At 42.9% G+C, this 13088-nt stretch overlaps 1 protein-coding gene across 2 annotated transcripts in view; it reads right to left on the minus strand.

Moving 5' to 3' along the window:
* Positions 1-13088, minus strand: part of clec16a (C-type lectin domain containing 16A) — a 57803-nt gene that overhangs the window by 16686 nt on the left and 28029 nt on the right. For both annotated transcript variants that reach the window (XM_078284703.1, XM_078284704.1), the window contains 3 exons: positions 10950-11000; positions 10573-10701; positions 9255-9375 (listed from right to left, as the gene is read on the minus strand). In XM_078284703.1, coding sequence (XP_078140829.1) covers positions 9255-9375; positions 10573-10701; positions 10950-11000 — 301 coding nt within the window. The remainder of the gene's footprint in view (positions 1-9254; positions 9376-10572; positions 10702-10949; positions 11001-13088) is intronic.

A 13088-nucleotide genomic window follows, 5' to 3' on the forward strand; every position in this document is an offset into this window, starting at 1 on the left:
CCATTAAAATGACTGAATTGTAAAGAAGCATAAGAGGGAGAGCTGTCGAGTGATGACAGACTGGAAAGACTACTTAAAAAAAAAAAACCTTTCACAGAAACACACACACATGCACACACAGAGATGAGAGTTGGTATTTCACTGGAACATAATGAGATTACCAATGCAAAACCACATTCAGAGAAAAGATAAAGACTTCAAGAGCTCGCTTCTGTTTTTGTTTACGTATGTAATTCTGGCATATTAAAATGATTCATGTTTAGAAAAAAATGAGTCAACTGTGTACACAGACAAATTGTAAGAGACAAGATGGAGGGACAGTCAGATGGAAAGACAGTCAGACAAACGGTAATAGAAACATGAAGAGATAATTTCCAAAACGCAATAGGTTATATTCACTTAGTTGGAACCAACTAACCTTAATACAATACACTTATTTGTTTTACTTGTGTGCTATCTTTGACTTTGTAAAAGAAGGTGTCACTTTTTTCAAATTATTTTCAAGTTATTTTGGAACGAAAGTCTTCATACATGTGCAGTATATGCATAGAGACAGATGGACAGACACACACACACACACACACACACACACACACACACACACACACACACACACACACACCAAGAGTCTATCAGAGAGGGAGATTCAGATCGACAGGCAGTCAGTCATAGACAGAAATGGCCAGTAAGACATGGACAGAAAGACACATGGAGAGAGAATGATTGAGTGAATGAGTCATATAGACTCCAAGATGCAGATACACACGCAGTCAGTCTGACAGGGAGACAGCCAGGCCAACGTGTGCATACACACACACACACACACACACACACATACATACACACAATCAAATTGACACACAATAGACACTCCTCTCCCACATGTCTAGTAGAAGATAAAGAAATGATACACACGAATCTCTCTATCTTTACTTCAGTTCACCACAACACCCACTGCTATAGGTAAGCAAGACATGTCGAACTGACAATGACCTGAGTCGACCCACTGCCTTCAAATATCACAGACAATGACTGGTTTAAAGATCAAAACACAAAAGTACTTACGGCAAACAGACCCCGCCCCAGCTAATTTTGAAATCCAATTTCTCACAAAAACGTGGACTGTCACACATGTTCCTCCATCTTGTAATATTTATGTCCTTTAAAATTAACAGTCAATACCTTGTCTTGCTTGTTTCCCAACCACGAGTATCCTGATAATCCATTTTTGACCAGTATATTACTACTGCTGCCTGTTTGTTTTGCGTGTGAATCCTGGTTGGCTCTGTGCCTGAAAGTTTATTTCCATTTTACATAGCTCCCTTATGTAGATTGGAGATACAATGCATATACACTTTGTTGTTAAAGGATAAGGCTGGTGTTTTTTAATGCATTTCTTACCGTCAACAAATCCTATGAAAATAACAAAATCAGCAATGAATTTGTTTTGCTAACCAGTCTCGTCCATGTAGCAGATGCCCAATAAAGCCTCATGTCCCAGCAGCCATAGAACTCCTTTGTATTAAAAAACTATTAAAAACACGTCAGAGATCCATGCCGTTGCTCTGCAGCATATTTCATCATCACGATACACCGGGCCAGCCGACTTTTTCCTCAAACAACTTAATAAGCCAGCTGTAAACACGTTTGCCTTCTCAGGAAAGTAGTTTCGTAGCACCGAAAATAGTCCCCGGCGTAATGAAGAATTTGTTCCCATTTGAATTTGATTTGGTAATAACTACAATAGCCTGACTTCTTCTTCATGGTAACAGTTAACGATTTTTAAAATTAAACTATGTCTTTGTGAGCTGCATTTAAAGGTTTTTAGCTTACAATTGGAGCCAATGACTTCCAGATTGAAGGCTAAAAAGGAAACGTGGGAAGTCAGAAAGTAATGGGAGTAGAGCAAACGCATTGTTGATTTTGTTATTTTCATAGGATTTGTTGATGGTATGAAATGCATTAAAAAAAACCAGCCTTATACTTTAATGTGGTCCAAAGTGTTTCTGGCCACCTCCGAAGGTGGTTTGGATGATATCTAATTATGATCCAAAAAATGTGTGTTTGCCTTCAACCAATGCTCCTATTCAGAGCAACTTGGAATGGGAAAGCAGGAACAGGTTCAGTGTATTTCTCAAGAACACATAGCTGTTGATGAACACACAGTGGCAGATGTGTGGAGTGGATCAAACCTGTGACCTTTTGGTAATGGGGAGATCCTCTTTAACTAATATTAAGCTTGACTTTACTCATTGAAGCAGTAAAGTATTGAAAAGTACCTGCAGCCAGGCGGGCAAACCCTTAGACACAGAAACTTAGCCCGCCTACACATGAGTGGGCTGTGACCCGATGTGACAGATGACGAGCTTTAAGTCCTCTGATTTTACTCTGGTAGCGAAGGGTCGGTGGTAGCCAAATGGTCAGAGACATGAGGGGGAAGTTCGTCGGTTTGAATCCCCAGACCAGCTGGGAAAAACCCTCCCACCTCCGACTTCTACTTCCCCAGGCCGCTGCAGGGACCTCAGTCAACTTGTCTGGTCAAGAAAGGCTTAAAATAACGTGAGACGTTTGATAGACAATGAATTGACTCTACTCTACTGGCTTCTAGAATCATGAAAACAATGACGATTTCAAATACTATATCAGTTTTAAAGTAAGTCACCTAAACAGGCGAACTGAAGAGACGAACTGGGTTTCAGTGGGTGTGTTACAGTCCAACTGTCAAGCGAATTTCAAGCAAACTTCAAACAAAATACAATGCAAATTAGATAAATAGCCTTCCTGAAAGCAGAGCTGCCTCAGAAAACACCAGAATCCACCAGAAAAAAAGGGAAGCCTCTCAAGAATTTAGTATTGGGCAAGTTGTTGTTTTGTGGTATCGTCAAATTTTGGCCAAATTTCAATCTGTCTGAAAATGAAAATAAAGACATGCACTCAGCAATATTCTAATGCACAAACTAATGACCATATATTCATGATGCTGCTTTATATATATGGGAACGACAACACATACAATATTTCTAGAAGGTTGTGGTAGACCAATTCACAGACATTTCAGACCATCTAAAGCAGTGATCCCCAATAGGCGGCCCACGGGCCAGGTCCGGCCCGCGAGAGCCAAATGTCTGGCCCGCGCCGACCCATTGGCATTTAATTGAACGCACCTGTCATAACATGATGATTTAATGCTGTTCTTTCTGATAAAGCAACAGTTTTATCAAAAAGACGTTTTGTTTTGCCCCCGCACTGACTGGGTCCATTTGTAATTTTCACCGCCGTACACCGAAACTGGCCCGGTTAGGCGGAGTCAGCACTTGATATAAAAATGGGCTGCGCCGCCAACATCAAGCCCGAACGCCCCGGGGTAAATAACAAACACATCCATTCAAATTCTCCCGGAAAAACAGAGAACGTAGTTGATGTTACTTACGTCAAATGCGCGAGCATGTGCAGAAAGAGGCGAGATAGTCCAACCAAAGAAAGTGATCGGAATGAGTGTTTACATGATGAAATTTTACGTGTGTTAAGTCTCATGATTGGGTGGCCCAGGCCCACCTAGGCCCACCCACAGCGCCGCATATGGTCAACTGTCATCATAACATTTATTTTGCCAGATTTAAAGATAAGAGTCATTTCAGGTCATGATTCATACTTTCAGACCCATGTTTGAAGGTTTGATTAGATGGCATGGATAACTAATCCCATGTCATAACTCAATCCTAAAACATCACAACTCAAAATACAAGTCTTCATTTTCTTGTGTGACCCTCAACACAGGCTTTGAGAATCCCAGACCTAAATTATTATTACCACCACCATGTATCGGGGCCGACCTTGCCAAGCCTACGTCATTAATCATTCGCCAAATGTCTTCCCATTGCTATTTATTGCATCATTTCTTCATCAAGAAAACTTTTCTGGCTCAAGAATGCGTAAAAACCTTTTATGTGAAACTGAAGACATTTTATATAAATTTGCTGTTTCTATTGAGCTTTTCTAACTTGAATGAAAACCCAGCTCAAGTAGGAGAATGTTAGAGAAGCAGGAGAGCGACTGGTGGTCCGGTCACTGGTTCAAACCCTGGGTCCGGCTGGAAATATCTGGATGGGGAAAGGGACCAAGAAGCTCTGTCCTCCCTCCAAAGTGCCCTTGAGTAAGGTGCTCAAGGTGCAGCTGCTAAGCGCCAGCTTTTCAGTTCCAGTTTTTACACTGCCTCACCCTGCAACTACTCCCCCAAGCTCTTACTATAAATAAGAAAGTGTTCCAAGTTGACTTGCCTGGTCACAAGATTAATGAAGTTAGACAATGGAGCGACTGTATTCACTGGCATAAAAAAAAACAAAAAAAACCACACAAATCAATAGTGTCAAGTGTCATATTTCAGCGTACTGACATGAGGACAGGCAAGCCCTTCAGAGACAGAGAACTTGTCTGATCACACTTGGGCAGGGTCATTAAATATATGCAATGAACTCAAGTGTCTTCAGATTCTGCAACAGTGACTCCTTCTTTTAACACTCATACATTCAAGTGCCAAGGATGAAAGAGACAAACCCTCAGATGAAGAGGTCATGTCCACCCACGCGTAGGTGGGGTTTTACTTAGTGAGGGATGATCAGGCTATATTTATGTACTGGTAGATTTACCACGACAACCACGCCAAACCACCTGCTAAGTTCCACAGCAAACTTTACACACTCTTTATATTTTTAACTCACTTCAACCAGGACGGACACCTTGGGATCGATCATGTGACCTTTCAGTCCCGGGACTGTCTCTCTGACCGCCGGGCTACTCTACTCTGCAGACTGCCAAATGCTCAGTGACAGAAATTCTGTTTGCGACACACGGGCGGTTCACACTAACAGATGACTACCTTTGTTTTCCTTGACGTGGCCTGGGACTCGCTCGGTAAACAAACCAGAGGATGTGGTGACACGGGGGCGGAGGCGCATCTAATGGTCAGGGAGAGGAGCTTTGCGGCTGGAAGGCTGCCGGTTTGAATCCCCCAACCCACGAGGAAAAAAACCCTCCCACCTCCCCCACGCAATTACTACAATTAGGGGTGCATTCTTAGTCAATCTTCTTTTAAAAAACGAAGAATTACAGACAATAGAAGAACCTGGCAAAGGAAGAGAGCTTATTCAACTATATACCGGCAGGGTTAAAACACACAGATGACAGATGATGATATTTGATAAACAGTAACCGTCTCAATTGCTGAACATGTTTTCAGGTGCTAAAAAGTACCGAAAGTGATAAGTCATCACAGATGGTGAGATAGCTGTGAAGGGCTGCCATCGCCTAAATTTACCACAGATAGTACAGCAATCACTGAGGTAAACAACCCCGCGGAATTTACAATGAAATACACTCTCTGCTTATAATTCTAGGAAGTGTTTTTAAAGGTAACCTTTAACGCCATTTTAAAAGTCTTAAATCAGAAAGGTGTATAGATAACTGAAATCATACAATTCTACACTGCAGATTCTTCTCACTTCTAACAGAAAGTGTGCCGTTTTCAACACCTTCACTTTTGATCTCAACCGTCTGGCAATCGATCGGTATAAAAAGAGAAAGAAAGAAGAAGACAGATGGTGAAAGGTGGAAAGAGGAAAAGAGAATACGCAGGGGAGAGAGTGTGAAAGAGGAAAAGAAAGAGATAGAGGTGATAAGGCGATTGTGTTTGCCTTGGCTGTGGAGTCAACTACCATGTGAACTATCCAGGGGAGTTTACGGTGAACTTTGCTCTCCTCCGGCCCACGCAGAAGTTCCTTTTCAGAGAACTTCATGTAGGCAACTGATGGATTGAATTGATTTCAGAAAAGAGAGGTGGGATCTCCCAGCTGCTCTCGACAGTAAAATCTAACGTTGACACAGACACAGTCATACAGGCTCTGAACTGCAGAGTCATGTGGGGGTTCTGAAACCGTTTCAGCCAGAGATCCGTAGGAGAAATTCAGCCTCTCACTTTGGGACGCATTCTCATATAAAACATCCTTATCCTTTCACATGAAGACTCACCAGGACTACAGTGACAAACCATTTTGGGACCCCATAGTTTAAAGGTCCAGTGCATTGAGAATTGTATATGGTATAATTGAACAAAGGATCTGTCAACAGAATCAAACAGAGTTAGAATTCCAATCTCCTTCCTGGTATAATGATATCACCTACACCCAGGTTTTAATGAATGCTCTGATTGGTCGACAGTATGCGTAGTTAATCAGGTGTTCAATAGGCGGCCAGCTACTTGTTAAAGCTAGCCAAAACCTGCGTGCCTCCATCGTTGCTGGGTGCCGAAGTTCTCACATTGGATATTTGTTCCGCAAAGATAGACATGCTGGTCTGCAGCGGATGGCACAGTGATGCTCATTGTGTTAGAAATCAACATTGAACTTTTCCCTGAGTTCAAATCATTACTCTGGATCCTTAAGAGTGGGGTTGGGGGTGATAGTAGCCGGTAGGTTAGAGAAGCGAGTTTGGGACTGAAAGGTTGCCGATTCTAATCTCCCAAAAAGCTGGGGAAGTCTGGAGCGGGGAAAAAGGCAAGAAGAAACACTCTCACCCCAAGACTGTGGTTGCACTGGGAAATTACCAGATGTGAATGTGAAGCGGGGCGCTGGCCAAAAAGTGCATGAATGCTGAGTCAACTTTCCCTGGACATACAAAAAGCTAAAATAACGACTCAGATTGGTTACCTTACTTCTAGAGAGCAAGAGACTAAGCAGAGGAGTGTCGCTGCTTGTTCCTTCTCTCCAGGGTGGTTGCCCGGATCTGGCGTCATACATGAAATTATACCGACTAAAAGTGTATGACAGCTGTACAAAAAAATGTTTGTATTGTATTTCCTTCCCAGTTCCACGAAAAACAGAGGATTACTATTTTTTTTTTCCTAGATATATCGCTCACTTCCTTGTAAGCAATCCAAAATGGTCAGGATGAAATTTGCTTGAAGCCATTAGACATTTTGTGGAAGTTCCTTGAGGTCTGCCGATAACTGGAAGATGACATTGCCAAAGGCTGGGCAGCAGGTCTCGGCATGTTGTTATGACTGTTCCTGGCGCTCTACGGCATCCTGCTTTGTGCCATTTGGTTTTCTTTAAGTTTTTACAACTGATATTTCTATTGCCAAAGCCCACAATTAGCCCTGAATCATCTGATGTCTGTAAGCTTTTACTCACAACCTGTGAGTAAAAGCTGTACCGGCATCAGTTAGTAATTGCCGCCTTTATCTCAAGCTTTTATCCAGATCTACAATGGACCGGAACAATACTATTTTAATAATAATCCAAGCATCCTAGTAAGTGCAAGGGACAATGACAGCTACGCAAACAGCTACGAAACAATAGGCAAAATTCAGCGCACAGGACAATAAGGAGCTCCTTGAGACATTGCCCTAAGTGCGACTGCCTGTCCCGCAAGGCTTCAGGAAACAAGTCATTCAGGTAGCAAGTAATGAACGATCCGATTTATGTCGTCTGTTGTCAGGAATTTAAAGCCTCTAGCTTCAGCCCAGGAGGGTGTAACTACCGTGTACCTTCATGTCAACATGAGGAAATTAAATTTCAGTCAATCAATCAAGATGCTTTGCTCCTGTTCACCTTCAGGACTACGGCGCACTACAGCCAAGCCTTCGCAAAGCCAAAGCATTTTCCTCAAAACTCTCAGTGTTGCCGCATGTTTATCCTTATCCACAGTGAATAAGCCAGACAAATTTCTACTTTAAACATGACTCAGTTAAATTCTGGTGAAGATGACTAAGTGACTTTAACACTGAAGTAGTCTCCATTATTCTGGCATGTAGAGGAGCACAATACAGCAGCATTATTAGTCACATTTGTGATGAGCCACAATGTTAACATCTGGAAACTTTGTTCTGTCGACAGATCACAGTGGGTGGCAAGTCCCAACACTAACCGGCCACTTCAACTTTATTTTACTGGACTTCCAAGGACTTCCAAGTGACGACTGGTTGAGCAGACTAACTCGCCTGCCGACTAAGAGTCGTTTCCCACACGCTTTATATACAGTATACATTATGGTTGCCACACGCAGCTATAGAAGTTTGTATGATATGCAGGGTAAAATTCCATGACTTTCCCATGACTTTCCCTAAGGAGTGCTCGCATTACCTAGAAATTTGATTCCACTACAGTTCAACTACAGTTGGCCTTGCTGTGGCGAAAATGAATTCCCGCTGAATTCCTTGCTATTCCATGACTTCTCCAGATTCCCTGACTTTCCCTGTCTGGAATACATCCTTAATATTCCATTTTATTCCAGGAACTGCATGACCAGTGGGAACTCTGGGTATGCATTGTCTACTGTCCATAGTATGTCTTGCACTGTCCTTTTACACTGTACAGTATGGGAGTTTCTGTTGATCCTGTAACATATATCAATATGTACTGTAGAACTCAGTAAGTCAATGCTTCTATACTCTCTTCCTCTACATTTATTGTACTGTTGTACTGCAGTTAAACTGATCAGAAACATTGTAAACACATACATATCTAAAAAAAACAATAAAAGAACTCATTCGAGCACGCTGGTGTTCTTGCTACTTCACTGTATGTTTCGGTCACAAGACCTCCATCCGGTGCTTGAATGTGTAAAAGTTTTTTTCATGATTCAATGACACATTTATACTCTGAGAACCTGGAATGCATATAGGAGTGCGGACAGCTTTCGTAAACGAAACTCACACAATTCAACATTTCATCTCATTTTCAGTCAGTTTTGGTACATGCTCCAGTTGCAGCCTAATCATTGAGAAGTGGAGTGCTGTGAAGTGACAAGCGCATAGAACAGCACTTATCATATTTACAGTAGGTGTAAGCCAAGTCGCAGTTTTGAGAACAATGCTTCACATGCAAATGAAGGGAGAAGAGTTGCGTGCATACACACAGGTGTAAGGCGCACGCAAGTGAGGATGTGCAAAGTTCGTGCACTGTATGTGTGTGTGTGTGTGTGTAAAATCTCTCCTGCTCACGTTTCCATGCCGTGGCGTGTGTAATATCCACGGTACAGCTAACCACGTGCAAGTTTCTATAACATCACCTCAGCACCTGACTACAGTAAGAGAACAGTATTCACGTTATCTGAGCGTGTGGGAAGCACTCTGCATAGACGTCTGCGACTGTGTCTGTGTGTGCGTCTGCGTAGGTGTGAATGTTTGCATATGCGCGCGTATGTGTGTACAGTGTGCATCAGTGCGTGTGTGTGTGTGTGTGTGTGTGTGTGTGTCTTACTGAGGTCTAGGACGTCGTCTGTCTTGATAAGGTCTTCGGGTCTGGTCAGAGGGAGCTGGGTCTCAGGTTCCCCCTGCAGCTGGAGCGATAACGACCGCAACATGAAGAACACGCGGATCGCCTGCATGGAGAGGGGAGATGACACACACACACACACACACACACACACACACACACACACGCACGCACACACAGGCAGAGAGAGAACGCACACCGTTTATCCTCAAGGCCCAGCCTGTTTTGTTTATTTCACCATATTTGTATGAAACCTGGCTCTCTGAAACTGTATTCGACGGCTCCAACCCATGAAAAGACACGGGATGGATGCTGCATTTCGGCGTACAGGCTTTCATCAGGGCATTGATGTTTTTTTTTTGGGAGTGCCGTGTTGGAAGCCAGTCTGTAGATTTTGGCAGCGCACCAAACCAAAACAAGGCTTAATGCGAGAAAGAGCACTTGAAGTGAAGAGCATTTTTCACTGTAATTTCACGCGCGTTTGAAAATGTCAAGTATTTGTCATGAATAAGAATGCATGCGCACGACACGCCAAAGCAGATGTAACTGTCATGCTGAGGTACTGTGTTTACATACAGTGATAAAGGATTAACAAGCCAGGCATATTCAGCATGGTTGATTTCAGGTGTCACAACGCCTGAAAAGCAAACTGACTCGGAAAATTAAACTGATTGATCTGAGTCCTTTTCTGCGGAAGAGGACCACTCACATGTGGCCCTCTTCCATACTTTTCACTAAATGGAATGGGTAAAACTGTAATTAATTAATTAACCTCAGAATTCTGTCTTTTTTCTCAGAATTCTGACTTTAATCTCAGAATTCTGACTTTTTTCTCAGAATTCTGACTTTTTTCCTCAGAATCCTGACTTTATTCTCAGAATTCAGACTTTTTTCCTCTGAATGCTGACTTTATTCTCAGAATTCTGACTTTTTTCCTCAGAATCCTGACTTTATTCTTAGAATTCTGACTTTTTTCCTCAGAATCCTGACTTTATTCTCAGAATTCTGACTTTTTTCCTCTGAATGCTGACTTTATTCTCAGAATTTTGACTTTAAACTCAGAACTCAAATACATTTTCCACATGTGGCCCTAATCCTCATCCATACTTTTCACTAAATGGAATGGGTAAAACTGTAATTAATTAATTAATTAATTTAACTGTAATTCAACAATCTGTTGCATTTGAGTGCTGCGGTTTCCGGACTCAAGTGCCAGGTGTGATAGGGCAGAAATCAAAGTATGCTTGACTTGAAGTGTGTTTTATGTGTGTGTGTGTGTGTGTGTGTGTGTGTGTGTACCCACCCTGCGTGTCTTCTCCACGTCTCCGCAGGGCAGCCTCTTGACGAAGTCGATGCCAGTCAGTGGGGTGCCGGTAGGCGGCAGCAGTACTGAGGCATCCATCATTAGGTATTCCACGTTCAGCGGCTTACTCTGCAACACACACACACACACACAAAAATGCACGTTAACAGATACACTTACAGGCACCTGCATACAGATGGGCACACAGACATGTACAAAGACATAAAAACACACAAAGATGAACACACTCGTACATGTGCATGAGCACAGACAAGCAAGTACACACCCACCCACACACACACATTCAAATAGATCATACTCTTTTTTTATAGGGAAAACAAACCCACAAACATAATGTCAAATGAAGGCCAACTAACCGTCATGCTCCTGTATTCATCTTCAAACATGTCCAGAAAGATCTCCTCGCCCTGTGATGACATCACAAAATGAAGAGCCAATTAAAGATCAGATACAGTGGGGCGAAGAAGAGAGCAGATTCAGCTGGAGTGAAACGGCAAGCCTCAAAATCACCTGATTCAAGAATGACAAAGCATCCACGGGACAAAACACTGTGTGTGATTAGGATTTAGGATTAGGAGTTTCATCCCCTTTTGCACAACCCACATCTCAACTGTTTCAAAGCTTAAGATGCCTGTTGACACCTTCTTCACATTCTTCTACTGTGGGCCACTGAGCGGCTCTGTTGGAAATGTGCCTTAAAGGAATAGTTCGCCCAAAAATGAAAATTCTGTCATCATCTACTCACCCTCATGCCAGTTGAAACACAGGTGAAGTTTGTCCATATAACACACAGGGAGGTTGCCAGCACAACTCCATAGCAGCCTTCTCCAAAACAACTGAAGTCAGTGGGGACCAGTTCTTCAGAGTTCCAAAAATACCTATATTTACACCATAATTTAGTGCAAATCTTAACTACAGCTGACTGATTTGCAACAAATAATGGTGTATAGGTCTTTCTATTCACAGTGTGATTGTTTGGCTGTTTTTGTTTTGCAACTCTAAAGAACAGGTCCCCATTGACTTCAGTTGTTTTGAAGAAGGCTGCTACGAAGTTGTGCTGGCAACCTCCCTGTGTAGGGATGGGAATCGAGAACCGGTTCCAGTTGAGAACCGGTTCCAAATTGTCTGATCCATCGGAATCGTATGCCTCTGAGGTTCTCAAATCCTTTTATCGATGCCGGCATGTTTTTCTGACAGTTGCGCATGCACATTGCAAAAACTCATGCGTCATGACGTCAAACTCTGCTGGAAACTTGCAACAAGGAGTCATGGCGGAGAGGAAGAAACGGTCCAAAGCGTGGCTTCATTTCACGAAGAAAGATGGCAACAGTGCTACTTGTAACGTCTGTAAAATTATCATTTCTGTGTTCACACAGCGTTTTTTGATGTGGAAAAAGCGCTGCCTGGAGCGCTTTTTGTGAGGAGAAATAAGAAGCGGATCACGGCAACGTCACCTGACGTTAGCTGAGCAGCTGCTAGCTCACTAACCAGCTGGTTAGCACTTCTAGCAGACAGAACTGTTGTGCAACAAGCAAAGGCTTAAAATTCACTTATTACAACGTCCAATTTCTCCACCGGCACCTTCACTTTCTCCATATTTGTTGTTGCTATGGGAAACGGCCAGCGTCTCTGTCATCGCGATTGGTCAGCTGGGAAAAAGCGGTTCACGTCACCCGGCGCTTTTCTGAAAAGTTGAACATTTCTCAACTTTTGAAAGCGCTCCGCTCTGACGAAAAAAACGCCGCTGCAGCACTTTTCGGGAGCGGCTGCCTTTTGTGCGCCTTGCGGCCGCTTCCCATTACTTTTAATGAGAAAAGGGCGCTGAAAAAAAATTTGGCGGCACACACACACGCTTCAGAATGGCGCCGTGTAATTTGTCCTCCGCGTTCTCCCATCCTGGCTCGTCCTTCCTCCACGGGACAGGCCAGGAGCGGTGGGCAGCTTACAGCGCCCGGGGACCAACAAATTATATGGACTAACAAATTTCACCTGTGTTTCATTTGGCATGAGGGTGAGTAGATGATGACAGTTTGATGACAATTTTCATTTTTGGGTGAACTATTCCTTTAAGCCCTGATCCCAAATGTTGAGGAGAAATTCCAACATGATGTAAGATCAACAAAATGACGTTGTGGAACTAAACAGGATATGCACGTCTGGATGGACATATAAGACGAGCAGTAAAGTCGGTTAGACATGCACAGTTGACTATCTCACCACACTGGCTAGAGTTTAGTTAATAATGCCCATCAAACCATTCCAATGCCATCATCATGTCCCGGCTAAAACACTCCATGTTACTCAAAGGGAAAGTGAAAGCATTTGGCGACATCAATGACCTCAATGTGTCCTTATCAGACTGATAACCCTTGTTCACAGGGCATAGTACAAATGTGTGTGTGTGTGTGTGTGTATGAGGAAACATAACTAGGCATCACTGGGAAATTTTCTCAGTCCAGCTGTCAAAGGTTTCAAGGAAACGGCTCCTATTATAA

Source organism: Centroberyx gerrardi, chromosome 7 (genome assembly GCF_048128805.1).
Source record: "Centroberyx gerrardi isolate f3 chromosome 7, fCenGer3.hap1.cur.20231027, whole genome shotgun sequence".
NCBI lineage: Eukaryota > Metazoa > Chordata > Actinopteri > Beryciformes > Berycidae > Centroberyx > Centroberyx gerrardi.